The sequence below is a fragment of the Podarcis tiliguerta genome, assembly GCF_965153285.1.
Source record: "Podarcis tiliguerta genome assembly, chromosome: 1".
Lineage (NCBI taxonomy): Eukaryota > Metazoa > Chordata > Lepidosauria > Squamata > Lacertidae > Podarcis > Podarcis tiliguerta.
Window position 1 is genome coordinate 129,203,398 of NC_139534.1, and position 24,715 is coordinate 129,228,112.

Here is a 24,715-nt window from a genome sequence, read left to right on the forward strand (position 1 = left end):
ATTACATTGTAATGAATGTAAGTAACATCGGTTACATAAATAGTTATGTAATCTGCATAACTTAACTTTAGGTAGGGGATAGCAATACACATAACACAGTATTTGATGGAAACCAAACTGCAGCAGCGCGGAAAACAGTGCTGATTGTGATGAATACAGGTCAGAACAGAAATTGCTGCCTCCTTACAGTGAGCTACAAGGGACGCGGGTGGCGCTGTGTGTTAAACCACAGAGTCTAGGGCTTGCCGATCAGGTCAGCGGTTCGAATCCCCGAGACGGGGTGAGCTCCCGTTGCTCGGTCCCTGCTCCTGCCAACCTAGCAGTTCGAAAGCACCTCCGGGTGCAAGTAGATAAATAGGGACCGCTTACTAGAGGAAAGGTAAACGGCGTTTCCGTGCTCTGCTCTGGTTCGCCAGAAGCGGCTTAGTCATGCTGGCCACATGACCCGGAAGCTGTACGTCGGCTCCCTTGGCCAATAAAGCGAGATGAGCGCTGCAACCCCAGAGTCGGCCACAACTGGTCAGGGGTCCCTTTACCTTTACCTTACAGTGAGCTACAGCCCTCACTCAACTTCTCACCTTGTGTCTCCCTTTCCCTTCCATCCATAACAATATGCATATAATATTCCTTTAGCTCACCTGGATTTTCTCTCTTAATGATTTCCACAAGAACATCACAAGCAGCATAGCAGAACCTGCAAGCCAGATTACACCTGCTCTGCCCAGGCCACCCCCTTGTGGCATGGCAGGTGGGTGTTCTTGAGATTTCCATTTTTGTTTGACCCCAAAGGAACAGAGTCCAGCTCCGCTCCGGATCTCTCCAGTGCTGACAGAAGTAGAAAATATTTTACTTGGTGTGAATCAAGTCAGCAGTTACAACCCGGGAAGCAGAACTGCTGAGTAAAAAGAAATACCACCCAAACACTCTCGCTGAACTACCCAAGGTCACACCAGAAAGTTGTAATTCTGGGAAAGAAGTCTGGAAGATAAATACCTTTACGCTTTCCAGGGCTAACCAGGGTTTGTTAGAGAGTCTGTTAAGAGTGTACATAAATCAATGGAGCAAATAAGTGCTCTGAAGTAAAGAGAATAAATCTCGGGGGTGGAGGGAACCCGCTGAAAAAGTCACACCACACGGTAGTGTCTCAACTTAAATTTAAACCACCATCTGTCGGTTCCCTGCAGCACTGAGCTATTTCCTTCCTCTCCCTGTCCTACATAACGAGTTGCAAAATTAGACAAGCACAGCAAAGAAAGAAATAAGCAAGGGGAAAGGAGGAGGAAGGAAAGCCGACCCAATGAGATGTTTTCTCAAGGGTACCTCAAGAGGCCAGCCTATTAATTAATGCTAATGGAAACAATATCAGACTGTGCCTAAGGAGAGCCCTGCCGTGGGATGAGATCAGAAGTGGTCCGTCTTGTTCAGCATCTCCTTTCCCACAGCGGGGCAGCCAGATCCCTCTCGGAAAGCTCACAAGGGGGACACGAGTGCAATATTTCTCACGCATTGTTTCCCAGCAACTACTACATTTATTTCCTCTGCTTGATACTGAACCTTATATGTAGGATGCACATGGCCAAAATGGAAAGTAAAAGGTAAAGGTAAAGGGACCCCTGACCATTAGGTCCAGTCGTGGCCGACTCTGGGGTTGCGGCGCTCATCTCGCTTTATTGGCCAAGGGAGCCGGCGTACAGCTTCCGGGTCATGTGGCCAGCAGGACTAAGCCGCTTCTGGCGAACCAGAGCAGCGCACGGAAATGCCGTTTACCTTCCTGCCGGAGTGGTACCTATTTATCTACTTGCCCTTTGACGTGCTTTCGAACTGCTAGGTTGGCAGGAGCAGGGACCGAGCAATGGGAGCTCACCCCGTCATGTGGATTCGAACCACCGACCTTCTGATCAGCAAGTCCTAGGCTCTGTGGTTTAACCCACAGCGCCGCTCGCGTCCCTTAAAATGGCAAGTAGTAACCACCGATAGCCTTTTCTTCCCAGCATTTGTCAAATCCCCTGGAGGGAGCAAATTGCCTAGTTTAACTATGTGCTGTGTGAAAATGCACAGGGAGTCTGTAACTTACGTATGCAGGGATTACGTTCAAGGGATCGTGCCAAAAGCCATATAGTCAAAACACCTGGCGGTCAGTGGAGGTGGTTGCCGAAGTCATTTCCCCCCGGATGCCCACCCATATTCTGCCCCCTTTTAATTTTTTTAAGTGTTTTTCCCAAGCACGTAAAACTGAATGCCCAAAGTTAAATGCGTGTTAAGTCTCAAGTTTACTGTGTTTCCTTTTGACCACCTTGAATCTTCCACTATTCAGCTTTATTGGGTATAATAAAATATATTATTTTATAAATAAATTTTATTATTATTATTATTATTTTATTGGATAAGTCCCATGAAGTGCCATTTTACAAATTTTGCCATTCTTTTTATTGATTAGTGTTTAGTAATTATTTCTTGTAACTGTTAAGTATAAACTGTTTAATTATAATTTCTGATATTTAATCATACTGTTTACTATTATATTCTAATGGATGACTGAATATTGCTTTGTTTTATGTAAGTTGTTTATTTTAAAGTTATGTTTCTATTCTTGCTTTTCTGTGTTGGATCAGATTGTTATTAGGTGTGTGATCTTTGCTGTCTATTTTGTTGTTTCTTCAGCTTGTAAACCGCCTTGCGTATAGCAATACAGAAGTGCGGTGTACAAATTAAAAGTGAAATGGGGGGAAAATGAAATATGAAATTTTGTATCTGCCCATTCTTCCATTGGAAAGAGATTCTAATAATCCTGAGAGTTTCTTCAATAACCTCCAGCCGTATTCTTAACTCTCTTCTTCCTTATCCCACCCTATTCTTCAAATACTCGATCTGCCAAGCACAAATTTCTCAAACCTTTCAGTTTTGCTCATGGTACCTAACCATTCAGTTTGATCTCAACCCGCAAGAGCAAACTCTTCCATTGTGTGCATGGAGTTCCAAAATGATATCTCCAAACTGCGTGAATAGACAGTAAAATAGCAAAGGCAATTCAATATAAGCAAGTGCAAAGGGGTGTACATCAGGGCAAAAAATAATAATCCTAATTTCACATATACACTCCTGAGGTCTGAGCTGGCAGTGACTGACCAGGAACAAGACGTTGGGGTTGTAGTGGATAACCCAATGGCGATGCAGACCCAGAAGTTAGCAGCTGTGAAAAAGGCAAATTCAATCATTAGGGAAATGATTGAAAATAAAATTTCCAATATTGTAATGCCATTGTACAAATATGTTGGTGAGACCACACTTGAAATAGTGTGCACAGTTCTGGTCACCTCAAATAAGGAAAAATCTTTAGAGCTAGAAAATAGTAAGAAAAGGGCTACCAAGATGATGATGATTGTTATGTACTGAGTTGAATAGGATCCAAAAGGCAGCAGTCTGATTGGTCCTAGAACAATAGGATTCACAATGCAGCAGCCTGATTGGTCCTAGAACAATAGGCTCCAGAATGCAGCAGTCTGATTGGTCCACAGGAGCCACCCAATCCAGCTCCAAGTGGAAGTGAATCCGCGACCTGATTGGCATACAGGAGAATCCCATAATTAGCCAATCACGTGGGACTCATTGTGTAAATAATGTATATAAAGCAGACATTCTGGGGGAACCTCCATTCCGCCTCACCACTATGAGCTGAATAAGGATCATGAAATCTACTCTCAACTCCAAGTATATTTCAATGATGATGATGACGATGAATTGAATTTATATACCACCCTATACCTGGAGGTCTCAGGACGGTTCACAGAACAAAAGATGACTAAAGGGATGGAACAATTTGGGTTTAGAGCATGGGTAGGCAAACTAAGGCCTGGGGGCCAGATCTGGCTCAATCGCCTTCTCAATCCAGCATGTGGCCGGTCCAGGAATCCGTGTGTTTTTACATGAGTAGAATGTGTCCTTTTATTTAAAATGTATCTCTGGGTTATTTGTGGGGCATAGGAATTCGTTCATTTCCCCCAAAAAAAATATAGTCGGTCCCCCACAAGGTCTGGGGGACAGTGGACCGGCCCCTGCTGAAAACGTTTGCTGACCCCTGATTTAGAGAAAAGGCAAGAAAGAAGAGACATAACAGAGGTATATAAAATAATGCGTTTTTCTGGAGGGAGTGGATGAGACGTTTTTCTCCCTCTCTCCAATACTAGAACTTAAGAGATAATTTGATGACGCTGAATTAAGGGAGATCGTGCCTAGCTGTCCTGTAAGCAACTTTTTCCTTTTTAAAAGAGAGAGTGTGTGTGTGTGTGTGTAAAGAAGGGGCGGGAAGTCGGGGTTCAATGCAAAAGATGCAGGACTTGACAAAGGATTTATGAAGTTTGTTTAGTCGTTTAGTCATGTCCAACTCTTCGTGACCCCCTGGACCAGAGCACGCCAAGCACTCCTGTCTTCCACTGCCTCCAGCAATTTGGTCAAACTCATGTTCGTAGCTTCGAGAACACTATCCAACCATCTCATCCTCTGTCGTCCCCTTCTCCTTGTGCCCTCCATCTTTCCCAACATCAGGGTCTTTTCCAGGGAGTCTTCTCTTCTCATGAGGTGGCCAAAGTATTGGAGCCTCAGCTTCACGATCTGTATTTCCAGTGAGCACTCAGGGCTGATTTCCTTCAGAATGGAGAGGTTTGATCTTCTTGCAGTCCATGGGACTCTCAAGAGTCTCCTCCAGCACCATAATTCAAAAGCATCAATTCTTCGGCGATCAGCCTTCTTGATGGTCCAGCTCTCACTTCCTTACATCACTACTGGGAAAACCATGGCTTTTACAATACGGACCTTTGTTGGCAAGGTGATGTCTCTACTTTTTAAGATGCTGTCTAGGTTTGCCATCGCCTTTCTCCCAAGGAGCAGGCGTCTTTTAATTTTGTGACTGCTGTCACCATCTGCAGTGATCAAGGAGCCCAAGAAAGTAAAATCTCTCACTGCCTCCATTTCTTCCCCTTCTGTTTGCCAGGAGGTGATGGGCCCAGTGGCCATGATCTTCGTTTTTTTTATGTTGAGCTTCAGACCATATTTTGCGCTCTCCTCTTTCACCCTCATTAAAAGGTTCTTTAATTCCTCCTCACTTTCTGCCATCAAGGTTGTGTCATCTGCATATCTGAGGTTGTTGATATTTCTTCCGGCAATCTTAATTCCGGCTTGGGATTCATCCAGCCCAGCCTTTCGCATGATGAATTCTGCATATATGTTAAATAAGCAGGGAGACAATATACAGCCTTGCCGTACTCCTTTCTCAATTTTGAACCAATCAGTTGTAGTTAGCATCCCTAAAACACGCCAGGGAATTTTTTTTTATTCTTTTGCAGTTTCAATCATTTATGATCAAAAGTATATTTCATGACCACTCTTCATCCTTGTGGAAGGGATCTCAAAACGGCAGCCCCCTTAGCTCGTGTGAATGCACCACCAGCCTTGACACCCAAGTGGGAGATTTCCTATCGAGCATCCCAACGACACCCGGAAATGTGGCTTCCACTTCGTTAGACTGCGCCCCCTTTACTCTCCCTTTTCCTCCGCCAGCCTCAATTCTTCGACCAGCGACGGCGGTGGGGTGTCTACCGCATTGCCTGCCGAACCTAGGGGCGGCGAGGAGAAACGAGGGGCGCTTGTGGCTCTTCAGACAAACAATAACAACTCTGTGGAGTTAAGGAGAAGACGTGCGGAAAGACACGAGGGCGTCATAAATAGCCCACGGGATCAGGCGGCATGTTGGGCAGCCCGAAACGCGCCTGCTGCGCCGGAAGGCCCCCGCCCCGCCAGCCATTCAGCTCAGCGCGCCACAAGGTCAAGAAAGCCCCCTCCCCTTTTCCCAAACTGGCTTTTCTTGGGGTTTTGCCTCCTCCTCTTCCTCGTCGTCGTCGTCCCGAGGGCAGCCGCCGCGATGCCGCTTTACGAGGGCCTCGGGAGCGGCGGCGAGAAGACCGCGGTGGTGATCGACCTGGGCGCGGCCTTCACCAAGTGAGAGGCGTCCCTCGATTTATCCCCCCCCCCGCCTCCTGCTTCCTCTAGGCGTCGCCCACCCTCCCCACCCCCTCTCGCTTATTATTATTATTATTGTTGTTGTTGCTGTTGCTGTTGCTGTTGATACTACCCTCCCCGCCCCCTCTCAATACTACTACTACTAATAATAATAATAATATTTTCTACCGCCCTTGTTTCATAGATCTCAGCATAAAAATACAAGATATAAACACAAAACTAATTGATGTCTTTTTAACTATCTCTCCTTTTGCAAGACGACGTCATATTTTTGCCTTTCGCTCCTATTTATTCCCAGGAGGGATGTTGCAGACCTGGAAATTTGTTTTTGTTTTTGTTTTGATTTATTTCTAAGCCGCTTTTCATTCAAATGAATCAAAAAGAGCACCAAATAAAGGAGGGGGTTATTGGGCTGTTGCTTTTATTTGGATTATGTATTTGTGGTTTTATATTTGGATTTTATTCTGTGAACTGCCCTGATATAAGGTGGTATATAAACTCTGTTATTAGTAGTAGTAGTAGTAGTAGTAGTGGTATCACCCCGAGATATGTATTTTGTCGTTTTATATTTTGATTCCATTCTGTGATCCGCTCTGAGACCTCCAGGTATAGGGCAGTATATAAATTCAATTATTATTATTAAAACAACAGCAACAAATAAATTGATGCATGCATGTATGTTTTCACACTCTCTCTCCAAAACAGCGTAATGTGATTTTACGAACTTATATCATGCTGCCTCTTACTCGCCTTTTCTCCAAAATTAAAAAGTCCGCAATGCTGCTGCCTTTAACAAAGACACTCTGGGTTGCTGGCTAAAAGCATTTTCTTCTGTTGCCAATCCAGACAAAGTTCTTTGGAATAGGTTGGCATATTTATAGAAATACACACATTTACTATTCAATCTTAAAATTCCAGGTGTGGGTTTGCAGGCGAAACAGGGCCAAGATGTGTTATCCCTAGCGAAATAAAGAAACCTGGAATTTCAAAGGTAGGCTTCTTTTTTTGTTTAAACGGCTAACTTTTGCTGTATATTAAAAGCTTGTTGAAAGCAAATCCATTTAAGGTATTTTATCTGTGGTAGCTTCTATAACGCTAACGTTCATTTTCCTTTAGTATTATTGTTATTGTGTCCTGAGAAGATTATAATCTGAAGTTCAACGCCGGGAAGGGAAGGAGGCAAGGGAAGACAGGGAGGTTGTTTTTGTTGCTTGAGTTCAGTAACGAAAACATCCCGACAGCATCCATCTACAATAAATAAAACATTAAAAATGGCTGTGTAATGGTTCTAGGGGTTGCTCGTGCGTAAATCGGCGCCACGCCCTGGGTGGGTTGCCTGAGCGAACCCTTTCTGTCTGGACAGCCACTCGCCCGTGGCTGTCTCAATCGCTAGCAGAATCCGTCAGTGGGCGTTTCTTGAACTTCTTCCAGCATAAAAGTTCTTTGACGCCTAGTCTTTGCCTACTCTCCCTGCGCGGAAGCCTTCTGCGCAGGGAGGGTGTGGGCATCGGAGGACCCGTGCTCTCCCTGCTGGTCCCCGGCGAGGAGTCTTGGAGCCACCTCGCGGATTCCCCCATCTGCCCCCCTCCTCCACTGGTGCTACGCTGATTTCCTTCCCCAGAAGATGTGCTGCTTCTCTCCCTCCCGGGACACTCTCCGCAATCCCTCTGGAGCCCTCCCTCTCCCTCTGGCTTCGATGGCAGTTCCCTGACAGGCTGGGCCTTATTTATCAACTTCTGTTGGTTTACAATAAGTCCTGTGTTCGACAATTTTACCTGATGTAATACCTTCTCTATCAATATCTGTATAATTACTGGTATAAGTGATGCTGCATTTCTGTGTAAGTTGCTGAGACCTCGTAGGATAGGATGACAAGTCATGTTCCCTTAAACTGATGTAGCCATAAATACAAGGGGTTGAAGGATGCGCTTAAGCTCTCTGGGGTCTTGCGAGTAATCCTCCTAGCTAAACACCAGTTGTCGGGTGGCAGTAGTGACATTGGATGGCATCTTACCCTAAGCAAGGCGGACTGGATTAGAAGGTGAGAGAGAGACTGAGGAGAAGGAGGAGCTTTGTTAGCTAGACCAGTATTGGGCTGCTTGCATAGGGGTCTTGCACAGGAAAAAGTTCACTAGGTTCCCACTAGGTTAAAACTATCGAGAAAGAAACCTGTTGTTATTTTTGAAGCCAATTCAGTGTGTGTGGTGATGATGTTAAAACTGTTTCAAATTCTTTCACAGCCTGTCAAAGTTGTTCAATACAACATCAATACAGAGGAGTTATATTCGTACCTGAAGGAGTTCATCCACATGTTATACTTCAGGTAGGAGAGGCCACTGTAATGACTTTTCCTCTAATAAGCGATTGACTAGGAAATGGATTGCTTAGGTATCCTGTTGCAATACAGTACCATAATGGTTGTATCAAGCATTATAAAGTCTACATCCGCATTTGAATTGTACATAATTTGGTGTTGCGTCTGTGAAGAGGCTCCCAGAATTGGGAGGTGGCTGCTCTTAGCGTTGAGCTCAGATTGTCTGTGTAAAACAGGTAAGGGGCACCCTCGCTGCCTCAAAGACCATTCTGACCTGCAGCACTCTTTGAATTATACGTAGCCTAAGACACAGGAATTCTGTGCTTGGGCTTGTACGTTAGGCTAAGCCAGGATGGGCTGGAACCTTGTATTCGGAATTGGGAACTGGATAATATTGGATCCACCCTTCCCCTGCAAGCCAGTCACCTGACATCAGAATGACAGTGTTTTTAGAAGAAAAATGTCCATCTGCAATTGCAGCTTGAAACCAAAATGCGCCTGCAGGCAGCAAACCACCTCAACAGCACTAGGGAGTTTCTAGTGGGGAACTCCTTAGTGCAGCTAATCTAAATGGGGCTCACTGTCAGAGTCAACCACTCAACAAGCCCTGCTAGTAAACTTTCATTCAGGAGCTCATTTGGAAGTCCTGATTGTTCCTTCAAGGCCACATCCTTGAATTACTGCTTGTGATATCAGGTGTGGGGCAGGTGGGCATGATTTGGGTAGGGGCGACTGCCTCGCAAGCCATATTGGGACCAGTGCTGGGTCTTATTCGGCCCACAAGCCAAAGTTTCTCCGCCCATGCCGTACGAAGAGTTTAATTCCAAAAGGGGCTTGAGTCAGTTTTGACCAACATTCCATTTGGAAGAAAAATATTTCTGGCTAGTGCCTTTTTTGAATGCAGACACGATTTTCAAGGCTTGTGTAATGGTTCTAGGGGTTGCTCGTGCGTAAGCTGGTCCCAACGTCTGGCTGGGTTGCCTGAGTGAACCTTTCCTGTCCGGGCAGCCACTCGCCCGTGACCGTCTCAATCGCTGGCAGAATCCGTCAGTGGGCGTTTCTTAAACTTCTTCCAGCAAAGAAGTTCTTTGATGCCAAGTCTTCTCCTACTCTCCCTGCGCGGAAGCCTTCTGCGCAAGGAGGGCGTGGGCAGCGGAGGACCCCTTCTCTCCCCGCTGGTCCCCGGCAAGGAGTCATGGGATCGCCTCGCCGATTCCCCCATCTCCCCCCCTTCTCCACTGGAGCTACGCTGATTCTCTCCCCCAGAAGATGGGCTGCCCCTCCCACTCCCGGGACGCTCTCTGGGATCCCTTCAGAGCTTGCTCTCTCCCTTGGACACTGATGGCAGTTCCCTGACAGCTTGCTAACAATGACTTAGGCCCAAAATTTATACAAGATTTTTTATTTTGTATTGGTAGGACTCATGGCAACATCTCCAGGTCAAAATTGGGTTTTTTTGTTAAAACTGACTTAAGCCCCTTTTGGAATTAAGCTCTTCATAAACAATGAAGAAAATGCCCTTTCTCAGAAAGGCCATAGCAACTTTAAAGAGCAACATAATCTGTTTTCCGGCCTGTAAGTAAGGGAAGGCAGGGTCTCCTTCCTCATATTTTTCTGTGCCAAGAGGCAGCGTTCCAACACGTGGCTCTGCCCATTCTCCCATCCCAGTCCCATCCATACAACATCATTTCTGGCTCCTGTTGTTTTCTTAATTAGCTATGCAGTCCCGTCTACAATGAAGTAAGTCCCACTGTGTTCGAAGGGATTGAATCCCATACAATGGATTGCAGCCTATGTTGAGTGACTGTGGAAATCACCAGAGTCTTGACCGGGGGTGATTACTTTTACAAGAAGATGTGCCAGCTGTTGATTCTGCTTTCTGGTCTCATCCGTTCACTTTTCAGGCACTTGCTGGTAAACCCCCGAGACCGCCGTGTTGTGATTGTGGAGTCTGTACTGTGCCCTTCCCATTTCAGAGAGACGCTTACAAGGGTTTTGTTCAAATATTTTGAGGTAATACATTCCAGACGTCTGCTGCAGCTACCTGTCTACTTGTCTAGGTTTCTTGGCTTGCTTGTGGGGAAAGCAGCTGCTGAGCTCACCTGGGCTTTTCAGTAGCTGCTGTATTAACGGTTGAATAATGGCCAAAGTCTGGATCTCGGCTCAGTTCCACTACAGCACCTGCAAAGCAATCCCCTTAAATATGGAGCTTAGAAAGATGGCCAGGTGCTGAAGACCTGCCTTTGCAGTTCCAACATGAACCTGCTGGGTGGTGCAGCCTAGAACCCCGTACCTGCCCCAATGGTGCTTATGGAGCATCCTCACTCGCAAAGTTTTCCATACCAACCTGAATAGGCAGGGTAGACAGGTATTCACAGAGCTAGTCAAAGACAAGAGGAAGCTCTATTGAGCAAGGGGGAGATTTGTGTGTATAACAGAGCCCTTGCACCTGCAGAGGAGTACTGAATTATTATGATTGTTTATAAATATTAATATAATAATATATTTTATTTATACCCCGCCCTCCCCAGCCAAGGCCAGGCTCAGGGCGGCTAACAAGCAATAAGCAATAATAAAAACAAGTTGAATGAATACTAAAATACAACATTAAAACATTGAACCATTAAAATGCAGCCTCATCACAGGAGGAGAAAGGAAAAAAGAAAGGCTTGACTCCAAGCCAAAGGCCAGGCGGAACAACTCTGTCTTACAGGCACTGCGGAAAGAAATCAGATGAGACAGAGTGTTCCTCCAGGCCGGGGCCAGTGTTGAAAAAGCCCATCTACGCAATTAAAAGACACAATTTCACCGAAACATTAAAATGAATATCCATAGTTAAAATATGCAGCAAGCTCATTAAAACAGCTCAGTGGTTAAAACAGGATCTTCAGATCAAGAGAGCAGGAGAATGCTTGTCTAAACAGCTGTGTCTTCCAAGAGCCGGCGGAATGCCAATACTGATGGGGGCCACTCATATTTCAGCAGGGAAGGAATTCCAGAACACTGGCGCCACCAGTCCAAAAGCCCAGCTCTGTTATCACAAGGGCAGCTTTCTCCAACCTAGTGTCCGAGGCGCCCCAGGCTACAAACACTCTTAAGGTCCCATCTGCACTATTATGTCCAACTCAGTATCCTACCACTTTAAACATGTTGGCGGCTTCCCCCAGAGAACCCTGGGAGATGTAGTTTTATGTGGGTGCAATTCCCATAGTGATTTAACAATCACTCTTCCCAGGGAATTCTGGGAATTGTAGCTCTGTGCGGGAAATGGGGGTCTCCTAACAACTCCCAGCTCCCGTAGAAAACTACAGCTCCCAGGATTCTTTGGGGGAAGCCATAGCTGTCTAAAGTGGTGCTGCTTTAAATGTATCATGCAGATGGGACTTAGCTCTCTCTTTCAAATGCATCTAAAGGGAAGAGCAGTAGCCTGTCTCACTGCATGATGGTTATTTGAATATGAGAGCTCAAGATGGTAAAATATGGTACTACAGTGGTGCCCCGCAAGACGAATGCCTTGCAAGACGGAAAACCCGCTAGACGAAAGGGTTTTCCATTTTTCAATGCGCTTTGCAGGATGAATTTCTCTATGGGCTTGCTTCGCAAGACAAAAATATCTGGGGGGTTTTTTTCGCTCCCCACCCCCTTTTTCTAAGGCACTAAGCTGCTAATAGCCTTTTAGCAGCTAATCCACTAATCCCTTAAGCCTTTACTAGCCGCTAATAGCGCTAATCCGCTAATAGGGTTGCTTCGCAAGACGAAAAAACCGCTAGACGAAGAGACTCGCGGAACGGATTCTTTTCGTCTTGCGAGGCACCACTGTATAGTCATACCTCAGGTTACACACGCTTTGGGTTGCACGATTTCGGGTTGCGCACTACGCCGAACCCGGAAGTACCGGAACTGGTTACTTCGGGTTTTGGTGCTTGCGCATGCGCAGAAGTGACAAATCGCGATCCGTGCATGCGCACACGCGGCACTGCGGGTTGCGAACGCTGTAGGTTGCGAGTGTGCTTCCCGCACGGATCACGTTCGCAACCCGAGCATCCACTGTATAGAAATTTCTAGAGTTTTATAGGCCCATATCCTTTTGAACCTTAGCTACCAGTTGCCTCCGAAAGGCAGGTGCTTGATGCTTCCAGACCTTCTAAATTCTCTTGCAATGTGTTCAGCTTGTCACCTCTGTGTTCCTTCCAGGTACCTTCTGTGCTCTTTGCCCCAGGCCACCTGATGTCTCTCCTGACCCTTGGGATCAATTCTGCTATGGTCTTGGATTGTGGCTACACAGAAAGTATGGTGCTCCCTGTATCTTTTTTTTTACCCTCCGGTGTGACTACTTCAAGAGGAAAACATTAATCAAGACAGCTTTTAACTCCCACAGTCAACGGCATCATTGGCAGGGTGGGTGGGGAGGCCTGTTTGCCTCATGTCTGTCTTTGCCAAACTTTCGGAAGACACTTGATTCTTACCCATGCTGGCCTTATGAGGTCACACTTGCTTCTGCAACATGCTTTCATCACAATTCCATTCCTTTCTGTCTCACATTCTCCCTCTTTCCATATCGTGAATACAAAAAGATAGTCGAAACAAAATTTAAAAAATTCCTTCCGGTAGCACCTTAGAGACCAACTAAGTTAGTTATTGGTATGAGCTTTTTCGTGTATATCCGCACTTCTTCAGATACACTGAAACAGAAGTCACGGGACCCTTATATATAGTGAGAGGGTGGAGAGGGGTGATGGGAAGGGTGGTGGGAATGGGTGATTGGCTGATAGGTGTGGTAAACCTGTTGACGACTGTTAACGTCTGCAGTTGGGCTTACATTAAAAAGCAATGGGTGAGATGGCTAAAAATAGCTAAAAATAGGAGAACATTCTATACAAGATCTCAAAGTAACTGTCTTATTACAAAAGAATTTCAGAAATAGACTGGAAAGAGAAGTTGCTGAATTGCAACTTATTACCAAACTTAAAACCATGGAGAGACCTGGTCTGAATAGAGACATTGGATTCTTATCTCATTATACATGATAAAGTCATCTCGGCCATCTCACCCCTTGCTTTTTCCTGTAAGACCATGAAAGCTCATACCAATAACAAATTTAGTTGGTCTCTAAGGTGCTACTGGAAGGAATTTTTTTATTTTGCTTCGACTACGGCAGACCAACACGGCTACCTACCTGTAACTAAAACAAAAGGATAGTGTGTCACTGGACTGCTTCCAGCCCTCCAAAAGACATTTCTCAAGCTTTTGGGGAGCTCAGGGCTGCAGTATTTGGAGCCAAACAATATAAGTTTGTCTTCTTGCCTCTTTGGCCCATGTGACTTGCCAGTTGATTGTATGGAGAAGGAAGCAGCTGTTAGAAAGATGGTGCTTGTGTGGTTCTTGTACCTGGTATATCGTAAATACTACTATTCATGAAACATCCTTAGCTGCTTGCAGATCTATGAAGGAATTCCAGTTCTGAACTGCTGGGGGGCGCTACCGTTGGGAGGAAAAGCCATTCACAAGTAAGTTGACAGAAAATATTTTTGCAAAGTTGAATGGGACCCTGTGGGTCATCTAGTCCAATCCCCTGCAATGCAGGAATCTGAACTAAAGCATCCATGACAGGTAGTCAGCCAACCTCTGCTTAAAAACCTCCAAAGAAAGTCCACAACCTTCCGTTCCACTGCCAAGCAGCTCTTACTGTGAGAAAGTTCTGCCCGATGTTTAGTCGGAATCTCCTTTCTTGTAATTTGAATCCACTGGAACAGGAGAAAACAAGCTTTCTCCATCTTCCACGTTACGTACCTTTAGATATTTGTAGATGGCTCTCATATCTCCTCTCAGCCTCCTCTTACCCAACTCCTCCTTCCGTTCCTCATAAGGCTTGGCTTCCAGACCCTTTAGCATCTTGGTTGCCCTCCTCTGCACTCATTCCAGCTTGTCAACATCCTTCTTAAATTGTGGCGCCCAGAACTGGACACAGTATTCCAGGTGTGGTCTGACCAAGGCAGAACAGAGCAGTACTATTACTTCCCTTGATCTGGACGCTAGACTTCTGTTGATGCAGCCTAGAATAGCATTAGCTTTTTTTTGCTGCTCATAAGGAGAAAGATTTTCCACCAGTCCTCCAAGCATGACATCTGAAACGTGAGAGCATCCTCCAGTTGCCTTGCAGGCCTTTGTGGAGTAGTTAACATTGGCTGGCAGTGAGCCACTGTCCGTCTCATAAATACAGTGGTGCCCCGCAAGACGAATGCCTCGCAAGACGGAAAACCCGCTAGACGAAAGGGTTTTCTGTTTTTCAATGCGCTTCGCAGGACGAATTTCCCTATGGGCTTGCTTCGCAAGACGAAAACGTCTTGCAAGTCTTGAGATTTTTTTTCACTCCCCACCCCCTTTTTCTAAGCCGCTAAACCGCTAATAGCCTTTTAGCAGCTAATCCGCTAATCCCTTAAGCCTTTAATAGCCACTAATAGCCGCTAATAGCGCTAAGCCGCTAAGCCGCTAATAGGGTTGCTTCACAAGACGAAAAAACCGCTAGACGAAGAGACTCGCAGAACCAATTAATTTCGTCTTGCGAGGCACCACTGTACTAGGAGCAGAAAGTTGGAAATGGCTTGTTGTGCTTATGCATCGTGTTGCATGAATGCTATTTTTTGCTAAATCACCTTTTTTGCAAACCTTTAGAGAACTGGAGTACCAGCTGCTGGAGCAAAGCACTGTGGATACAGGAACCACCAAAGGACAGAGCCTTCCCTCGGTGATGGGTAACTATTATTACAATTAATGAGAGGCAGGTGTTGCTTATTGGAACTGTTCAGAGGAGAATGGGCTAAATCCCCTCTCCTCCCATTCAATTTTTTAAAAAATACAGTTGTTATTAAATTTTCTGTTTTACAATTTCAGATAAACATTTTACATACTTGAAATATCAATGACTTCCCTTCTCTTTCCGTGGTTCAGATTGCATATCTTAAATCCCTGCATATTTTACAAAAACTATACCAATTTTCCATTATTACGTCCATCAAAAATTATTTACACTGTTGAATTAATCTTAATTCTGCCAGCATTTTCATCTGTACATAATTATTTTCCATATATACAGTAAACGTTTCCCAATCTTCTTTAAACATGTGTTCTTCTTGTTCTCTTATTCTACAGGTGAAACTAAAAAAATTAGAATTTCGTGGGAAAGTTCATTTATTTCAGTAATTCAACTTAAAAGCTGAGACTAATATATGAGATAGACTCATGACATGCAAAGTGAGATATGTCAAGCCTTTATTTGTTATAATTGTAATGATCATGGCGTACAGCTGATGAAAACCCCAAATTAACTATCTCAGAAAATTAGAATATTAAATGAAATCAGCAAAACAAGGATTGCAAATAGAGCAATATTGGACCTCTGAGAAGTAGAAGCATATCTCACTTTGCATGTCGTGAGTCTATCTCATATATTAGTTTCACCTTTTAAGTTGAATTACTGAAATAAATGAACTTTTCCACAATATTCTAATTTTTCGAGTTCCACCTGTATATGTTAAGTCTGCAATCTGGGCATATTCCATCAGCTTAAGTTGCCATTCTTCTTTCGTTGGGACCTCGCTCATTTTCCTCCTCCCATCCGATTATTGTTACTAAAAGAAAAGTAGAAAGCAAACCTTTTCAGGTTAGAAAAGGGAGTGTCAGAAGCGGTTCATGAATTCTTATTCCCCCTAAGAAGCACTGATCCACATGCATTACTGAATCTGTTGGTTTCCAAACATGAGCATGTTGGTTGAAAACATAAGAGCCCTTCTGCTGGATCAGACCAAAGGCTCATCTGCATCCTTTTCTCACGATGGCTGCCTCTGGGAACAGTGGCGTAGCGTGGGGAGTGCAGGGGGGGCCGGCCGCACCGGGCGCAACATCTGGTGGGGCGCGCTTGCACTCACAGCTCTCTGCCCCTACCTGGCTCGCTCACTCTCTCTCACTGCAGTGCTGGCTGTGCGAATCCGATCCGAGCTGCCGGGTCACCGCCCACTGTGGAGGGGAGGGTGCCAGGTGTGCGGTGCGGTGCGGAGAGAGAGCGAGGGACTATCTGGGGGAGGGACAGTGCAGCGGGGGGCACAAATTACTTGCCTTGCCCTGGGTTAGGGGGCGCAAATTACTTGCCTTGCCCCGGGTGCTGACAACCCACGCTACGCCACTGTCTGGGAAGCCTCAAGTTGGGCCTGAGGACAATATTCAGAGACAATATTCCCTGCTCTGCTGCATAATTGGGGGGGGGGGTGTTATCAGGTGTCTGAAGGATGAGGCGCAAAGTTCCACACACTGCAGTTGTCCTGTTACTGTAGAGAATATGTGTGTTTTTAATAATTGGATTATTTTGAAGGACTCTTCTGCTCATTTGTACTAAATTCTAAGTGCATTCTGTCTTTGGGTGCTTACAGTTCTGTTGATGCTGTTTGAGCTAAACCTATTTTATCTGTAAGCCGCCTTGAGTCCCTGTAAGGGAAAAGGGTGGGGTATAATAATAATCATCATCCTGTATTTTAGGTTCTGTTCCAGAAGACATTGTAGAAGACATCAAAGGTAAGATGACTGCCTTCATACAAATCTTCGCTTTCCTTTCATCCAGAAATCCCCATCTTTAGAGCTATGAAATACATTGAAGAAAGGTTGAGTTCAGTGGGACTTATTCCCAGGAAAGGGAGCGCAGATTTGTAAACTTCGCTAGGCAATTTCCACCTCCCATTTCAGTGGAGGGAGCAAACCATTCCTAAAATGGATTGCCTTGATTTTAATTGATTGCCTCATTCTTGCTGGTATAATCTTAATATTTACAACCAGATGAAGGTTTCGTTTTTGGAATAATAATTTTTCAGAGTAGTATTTACTGTCATACCAAAAATTACTGATTTGGTTGTACTATTAGATATGCATTGACAGATAATTGTGAAATTATTGTGAGGTTTAATAAGTTAACTGTATTTAGACAACTTTTCTGCTGTACTTTATTGGAAGGAGAAAAATAAACATTTCCTTAATAACTGTTTAAATAATTCATTTAACTAAAACAATAACATTATAGCATATGTATCCATGTTTGTTAACTGATTTGTTTAAAGAATTTAAAAAAAAACCTTAAATGAGTTTTAGCACACATGAAAAACTTAAAACAAATCCTTATTTCCTAATGAATAGCCTTTGGTCTATAATGTAACTTAAATAGAAAACTAACTTTAGAAAGATTATTCCTCCAAAAGCATTTTATTTTAAAAATCCAATTTAAATTTTAAAAAATCCAATTTAAATCAAAAAATCCCATTTTTAAAAATATGTATTTTTTAATCATTGGTTTTTTCCACCCTGATCAGTGTAATATGCTCAAACCGGCTGCTCCGGTGAGTAACCTGACTGCTGAATTCTGCACTAGCACTAGTTTCTGAACAGTCTTCAGAGGCAGCCCCACATATAATGCATTGCAGTAATCCAGCCTAGAGGATACAGAGCATAGACAACAGAAGTTAAGCTATCCTCTCCAGATAGGAGCGCACCTGGGCCACATGTCAAAGCTGATGGAATGCACATTGCAACAGTGAGGCCACCTGGGCCTCAGGCGACTAATAATAATAATAAATTTATTATTTGTACCCCGCCCATCTGGCTGGGTTTCCCCAGCCACTCTGGGCGGCTTCCGTACAAACCAAAAATACACTAAAATCACACATTAAAAACTTCCCTGAACAGGGCTGCCTTAAGATGTCTTCTGAATGTCAGGTAATTGTTGATCGCTTTGACATCTGAAGGGAGGGCGTTCCACAGGACGGGCGCCACCACCGAGAAGGCCCTCTGCCTCGTTCCCTGTAGCTTTGCTTCTCGCAGTGAGGGAACCGCCAGAAGGCCCTCGGCGCTGGACCTCAGTGACCAGGCAGAACGATGGGGGTGGAGACGCTCCTTCAGGTATACTGAATATGTCAAGAGCAGGCAACCTCCCATCCGTACGCCCATTAAAAGGACTGTATAGACCAGCAGTTCTCAACCTGTGGGTCCCCAGATATTTGTTGGACTACAACTCCCATCATCCCTAGCTAGCAAGGCCAGAGCTCAGGGATGATGGGAGTTGTAGTCCAACAACTGGGGAACCACAGGTTGAGAAGCACTGGTATAGACTGTTAGGCTGAGAACGTTCTGAAACCATTTCTGCCTGTCTCCAAAGTTCGCACCTGTTTCGTGAGCGACCTCCAGCGGGGGCTGAAAATCCAGGCGGCGAAATTCAACCTCGACGGCAGCGCTGAGGTATGCGAGGAAGGAGCTGGATTTCCCCTTTCAGTAAGAATGAACTTGATTTCCTTCTCGTTCGCTTTTCGCCTTCTGACAGCCTCTCTTGTATTGCAGCGCCCCACTCCACCTCCAGACGTGGACTATCCGTTGGACGGAGAGAAGATTTTGCACGTGAACGGAGCAATCAGGTTAGAGACACGGCGGGGTTTTGCAGCGTGAAAGCAGGACTGAAGTTGCCCATCCGTCGCAGATGAAGCTGATGGACGATGCTGAAATGGCAAAAATGACCAGAAGAATTAGGAATCGGGAAACCAAAATGTTAATAAGGAATGGGGGAAATATATAATTTAGCTTAAAAATCGTTGTGAACAATTAAAATTAAGCAGGATTGGAATGATACTTCTAGTTGAATGTTGGACTATGGTTGTAATGGTGATCTAACCCACAGTGCCACCTGCGTCCCTCCAAGATAAGAAGTTATGCTATATGATTGTTGGAAATGATATGTTTAAAAAACCAATAAAAATGTAAGAGAGAGAGACACAAATCTCCAGCCAGCCATGAAGCTCCCTGGGTGACCTTGGGCCAGTCACCATGTCTGAGCCTGACCTACCTCGCAGGCTTGTTGTGAGGATGAAATGGGGAGGAGGAGAAGAACCATGTACACTACCTCGAGGAAGTTGAAGGCGGTATATAAATGCAATAAATGAATAAATAACTTTCACCTTTCGCGCAAGCGTTTCAGGTGGCACCTGTGTGCCACAACCTCCCCCTTTAAACACGGACATAAGAGGAGTTTGGCCGCTGGGTCAAGCCAAAGGCCTCTCTAGTCCAGCGCTCTTGTCTCCCATTGACCAGCCAGATGTCTCTGGGAAACTCACAATACCTGCCTTCAACAGCGCTGTTTCCTCGCTTAGGACTCCCCAGCAGCTGGTCTTCACAGGCAGCCTGCCTACAACGGGGGAGGGAAGTAGCCATTGATAGCCTTAGGCCAGGCTTCCTCAACCTCAGCCCGCCAGATGTTTTGGCCTACAACTCCCATGATCCCTAGCTAGCAGGACCCCAGTGGTCAGGGATGGTGGGAACTGTACTCAAAACATCTGGAGGGCCGAGGTTGAGGAAGCCTGCCTTGGGCTCACATTTCTGTTATCCTCTTTTAATGCCATCCAGGTTTTCGGCCATCATTACCTCTTGGGGAAAAAGGGACGCAGGTGGCGCTGTGGGTTAAACCACAGAGCCTAGGACTTGCCGATCAGAAGGTCGACTGTTCGAATCCCCGTGACGGGGTGAGCTCCCGTTGCTCAGTCCCTGCTCCTGCCAACCTAGCAGTTCAAAAGCATGTCAAAGTGCAAGTAGATAAATAGGTACCGCTCCAGCGGGAAGGTAAACGGTGTTTCCATGTGCTGCTCTGGTTCGCCAGAAGCGACTTAGTCATGCTGGCCACATGACCCGGAAGCTGTCTGTGGATAAACGCCGGCTCCCTTGGTCTATAGAGCGAGATGAGCACGCAACCCCAGAGTCAGTCACGACTGGACCTAATGGTCAGGGGTCCTTTACCTTACCTCTTGGGAAAGGAAACTCCATAATTCTAGCTATGCGCAAGATTTTATTTTGTGTGTTCTGCATCTTACAATATTCAGTTTTATATTGTGTTCTAGTAGTAAGAGAGAGAGATAGAAAAACGCCGCTCTCTTTTGACTTGCTGTGCAGACGTGGAGGCCCCTATCCAAAACACTATCATCTCTGACAGCTCAGCTGGCAGCCTTGTAAACCCACGTAGCCAAACAGAAGGAGCAACAAACTTTGCCCCATGGGGGTGTCCTCATGTCGATTTTTCCCCTTCGGTTCGGCAGCTGGGAGGAGTTGGGTGGCGTCTTCTGATCCGTTGTTCTAAGTCTGGATTACTCAAAAGCCTCCGTTTGCTTCTTTCCAACAGGGATTCTGTCGTCGAAATACTCTTTGAGCAGGACAACGAAGAAAAATCGGTGGCTACTTTGATCCTGGATTCACTGGTTGAGGTACTATGGTTGGCATTTTGCTTCTCTTGGTTCCTCCCTCTCCTCCAGTGATGAATCTCCCACCCCCACCATACAGAGCGCACTCACCCTGCAAACTAGCTGGCCCTTCTGTCCAGGAGCAGAAGATAAGCTTCCTCCAACCTTCCGTCGTGTGCCATTTTCTCCCAGTTGCCGGGACGGACTCCCTTTTTGCGCCCCGTAACTCGCCAAATCTTAAAGAGTTCAGAGTTTTAAAGCAATGCCCGGATTAGCTCCGCAAGTTATAAGTCCGAATTTGTTATCAATTTTGGAAGCTGGCCGCTTTCAAAAGAAGCCTGAGACTTCACGGTGTGGGTTTGAAGCTGCTCCCCCCTCGTGCCCGCAGCTCAATCCCATCCCCGAGTCTATTATTAAGACCCGGGGAGCAAGAGAGCACTTCTGGGCACCGCTGGGTACCACGTCCCTCAGGATCTCTTCCTGAAGTTCTGAGGTCCGCGTAGACTTTGCGAAACCTCTCAAATAACCGCCACACCGCTCGAGACCCCCCAGAGGGTTATCTCACGCTTCTTTTCATTGCCGTGGCTCCGCCGGAAGTTCAGAAGATAAGCTTCCTTAGCAAAGCTACAATGAACCTCCTGGCAGCCACGCAGTTTCAGTCATGTTGTCTGCCAATCCTCTGGTTGATCTGCCCCTCTCCCTGCCATCTGCAGCCCCTTTCCTTTCCCCCCACAGATCAGTATATCGCTACACACACAGGGACATTGAGCCCGTGGCCCGAGTGAATCATTTTCTCTCCTCCCTTTCTCTGCCAGTGCCCGATAGACACCAGGAAGCAGCTGGCTGAGAACTTGCTGGTGATTGGCGGCACCGCCATGTTGCCAGGATTCCTGCACAGATTGATGGCAGAGATAAGGCACCTGGTGGAGAAGCCCAAGTATAAGGAGACACTGGCATCCAAGACCTTCCGAGTGCACACGCCACCAGCCAAGCCCAACTGTGTGGCCTGGTTAGGAGGTAAGTCTGAGACACCTGTGAGTTAACTTTGGGATTCTTTGAGGGGCTCACAACTCGAGAACGGGGCCTCCTCTGCAGTGGCTCCCCGTCTGTGGGATGCTCTCCCCAGGGAAGTCTGCCTGGCGCCTTCATTATACACCATCGGTAGGCAAACTAAGGCCTGGGGGCCGGATCTGGCCCAATCACCTTCTAAATCCGTCCCATGGACAGTCTGGGAATCATTGTGTTTTTATACAAGTAGAATGTGTGCTTTTATTTAAAATGCATCCCTGGGTTATTTGTGGGGCATAGGAATTCGTTCATTTTTTTTTCTTTTTTCAAAATTTAGTCCAGCCCCCCACAAGGTCTGAGGGACAGTGGACTGGCCCCCTGCTGAAAAAGTTTGCTGACCCCTGTTATACACCTTTAGGCGCCAGGCAAAAATGTTAATTTTTAACCAGGCCTTTGACTGACCGGATTGACTTTCTGTACTCTTTTAAAATGCAGCTCTGTTTTGGGGGAGGGGGTATTATTAGATTATTTCTACTTTGATTTTATGTATTGTTATCTTTTATGTGAGACCCCTGAGACCTCCGTGTATAGGGTGGTATATAAATTTAAATAATAATCATAATAGGGACGCGGGTGGCGCTGTGGGTAAAATCTCAGCGCCTAGGACTTGCTGATCGTCAGGTCGGCGGTTCGAATCCCCGCGGCGGGGTGCGCTCCCGTTGCTCGGTCCCAGCGCCTGCCAACCTAGCAGTTCGAAAGCACTCCCGGGTGCAAGTAGATAAATAGGGGCCGCTTACTAGCGGGAAGGTAAACGGCGTTTCCGTGTGCGGCTCTGGCTCGCCAGAGCAGCTTTGTCACGCTGGCCACGTGACCCGGAAGTGTCTGCGGACAGCGCTGGCTCCCGGCCTCTAGAGTGAGATGGGCGCACAACCCTAGAGTCGGACACGACTGGCCCGTACGGGCAGGGGTACCTTTACCTATAATAATAATAATAATAATAATAATTAATAACAACAACTCCAGCCCTGAGTCCATACCAAGATCAATCCAGAGTTGCTGCATTGCCCAGGTTCGAATGAAGCCCAATGAAAGAAACACTTCTTGTCCCTAGAATCTCTAATTCCTGCTTTCTGTTCCGTGTTACAGGAGCAATCTTTGGAGCCCTCCAAGACATCCTGGGCAGTCGTTCTGTGTCGAAAGAATACTACAACCAGACAGGCCGCATCCCCGACTGGTGTTGCCTCAATAATCCTCCATTGGAAATGATGTTTGATGTTGGGAAAACACCCCCACCCCTGATGAAAAGGGCCTTTTCCACAGAGAAGTAGGAGTCTGGCTGAGACACGGGTCTTGTTTGCATTGCGGCACTTCTTCCCGCCCTCCTTCCCTTCTCCTGAGGTTGGACTGTGATGGAGCTGGAAGCACACATTCAAGCAAGCCAGCAAGGGTCCAATTCTGGAGCAAGTAGACAAGCTACTTCCGCTTCCCCAACTTAAGATGATACCCCAATGATAATGTTTATTTATATGTACAGTCATTACAAGGGCCTGAGCTTTCAACCTTTGCTGTTATTTAAAGCATTCTAAAACTTGTCAGAACCTGAAACCACACTTCCAGTGTTCTTGGCCAAACTCAATGTAACGTTTCATTTCACAGTAGTTCATTAAAATGTGCAATTTATCAGTATTTGTGTGTGTGTGTTTTCTCCACCCATCCTCCTAGAGTAAGCTTTCGTGCAGCTGACTCTTGTTTCCCAAAGCTTTGTTGTTGTTGTCATTTAGTCGTGTCCGACTCTTCATGACCCCCTGGACCAGAGCACGCCAGGCACTCCTGTCTTCCACTGCCTCCCGCATTTTGGTCAAACTCATGCTGGTAGCTTCGAGAACACTGTCCCACCATCTCGTCCTCTGTCGTCCCCTTCTCCTTGCGCCCTCCATCTTTCCCAACATCAGGGTCTTTTCCAAGGAGTCTTCTCTTCTCATGAGGTGGCCAAAGTCTTGGAGCCTCCGCTTCAGGATCCGTCCTTCCAGTGAGCATTCAGGGCTGATTTCCTTCAGAATGGATACATTTGATCTTCTTGCAGTCCATGGGACTCTCAAGAGTCTCCTCCAGCACCATAATTCAAAATCATCAATTGTTCGGCGATCAGCCTTCTTTATGGTCCAGCTCTCACTTCTGTACATCACTACTGGGAAAACCATAGCTTTAACTACGGACCTTTGTTGGCAAGGTGATGTCTCTGCTTTTTAAGATGCTGTCTAGGTTTGTCATTGCTTTTCTCCCAAGAAGCAGGTGTCCCAAAGCTTACACCATAATAAATTGGTTAAAGATGCTACAAGACTTTGCTTTTCCTGCACAGGTTAACACTTCTACCCCTCTGGACGTTTCCCCCCTGTTTGAGTCTTTTTTGTGTTCTCAGGCCTACTTCGCCAAAGGCTTGAAGTGAAATCTTACACCTCTGTATCGGATGAAATGGCTTTGAGTCCTCAAAAGCTTCCACCATAGTACATTTGTTAGTCTTTAAGGTATCAGAAAACACTCTCTTTATATCAAACAGTACTGTCTTTTTTCACTTGCTCACTACCAAAGTCCCTCATAGTGATCTCTGCCTGCTGACAGTCGTCTCAGAGTTACCTGAGATGGGATCTTTTGGGTTGAGGCAACCATTGTTGTAATAATAATAATAATAATAATAATTAAAAAAAAAATTTAATTATACCCCGCCATTCCCGGTTCAAAAACCAGGCTCAGGGCAGCTAACAACAAATTTAAAACACTTTAAAACAATTATAAAAGCAGCAAAAAATACAGTATAAAACATGAATAACAATAAAATTCAAAAATCAATTTAGGGGAAAAAAGCATTAGATAATCCCCAGGGCTAGCTGGCTGAATTGGTCCTACTTGGGCCAGCGAGGAGGCCAGGGGATAATTAGCTGTGGGGTCTCACAGCGGGTGACCTTCATAAAAGGGGAGGGGGAGGGAAGCGAAGGGAAATAAAAGATCAGGCTGGATTCAAATTAAAGGCCAGGCGGAATAGCTTCTGTCTTACAGGCCCAACGGAAGGAGGTTAAATCCTGCAGGGCCCTGGTCTCATCGGACAGAGCATTCCACCAGGTCGGAGCCATCA

At 45.8% G+C, this 24,715-nt stretch overlaps 1 protein-coding gene across 2 annotated transcripts; it reads left to right on the forward strand.

Moving 5' to 3' along the window:
* The first annotated feature begins 5,800 nt into the window (after positions 1–5,800).
* On the forward strand, positions 5,801–23,271 carry ACTR10 (actin related protein 10). 2 transcript variants are annotated; one of them, XM_083438311.1, is made up of 13 exons: positions 5,801–5,991; positions 6,931–7,003; positions 8,253–8,335; positions 10,231–10,339; positions 12,521–12,628; positions 13,766–13,833; positions 14,999–15,078; positions 16,856–16,891; positions 18,519–18,598; positions 18,698–18,771; positions 20,520–20,601; positions 21,393–21,594; positions 22,732–23,271. In XM_083438311.1, the coding sequence occupies exons 1-13, from the start codon at positions 5,915–5,917 to the stop codon at positions 22,911–22,913; spliced, it is 1,254 nt and encodes a 417-aa protein (XP_083294437.1). In that variant the 5' UTR covers positions 5,801–5,914; the 3' UTR covers positions 22,914–23,271. The 2 variants fall into 2 exon arrangements, with proteins under 2 accessions (XP_083294437.1, XP_083294436.1); XM_083438310.1 differs by having other exon boundaries at positions 5,802–5,991; positions 18,519–18,771.
* The last annotated feature ends 1,444 nt before the right edge of the window (positions 23,272–24,715 follow it).

Coding starts and splice junctions, on each gene's coding strand:
- ACTR10 (XM_083438310.1), top strand. CDS start 5,915: ATGCCGCTTTACGAGGGCCTCGGGAGCGGCGGCGAGAAGACCGCGGTG. Junction 13,834..14,998: donor GGAGGAAAAGCCATTCACAA/GTAAGTTGACAG, acceptor GCAAACCTTTAG/AGAACTGGAGTACCAGCTGC. Junction 16,892..18,518: donor CATTGTAGAAGACATCAAAG/GTAAGATGACTG, acceptor CTGTCTCCAAAG/TTCGCACCTGTTTCGTGAGC.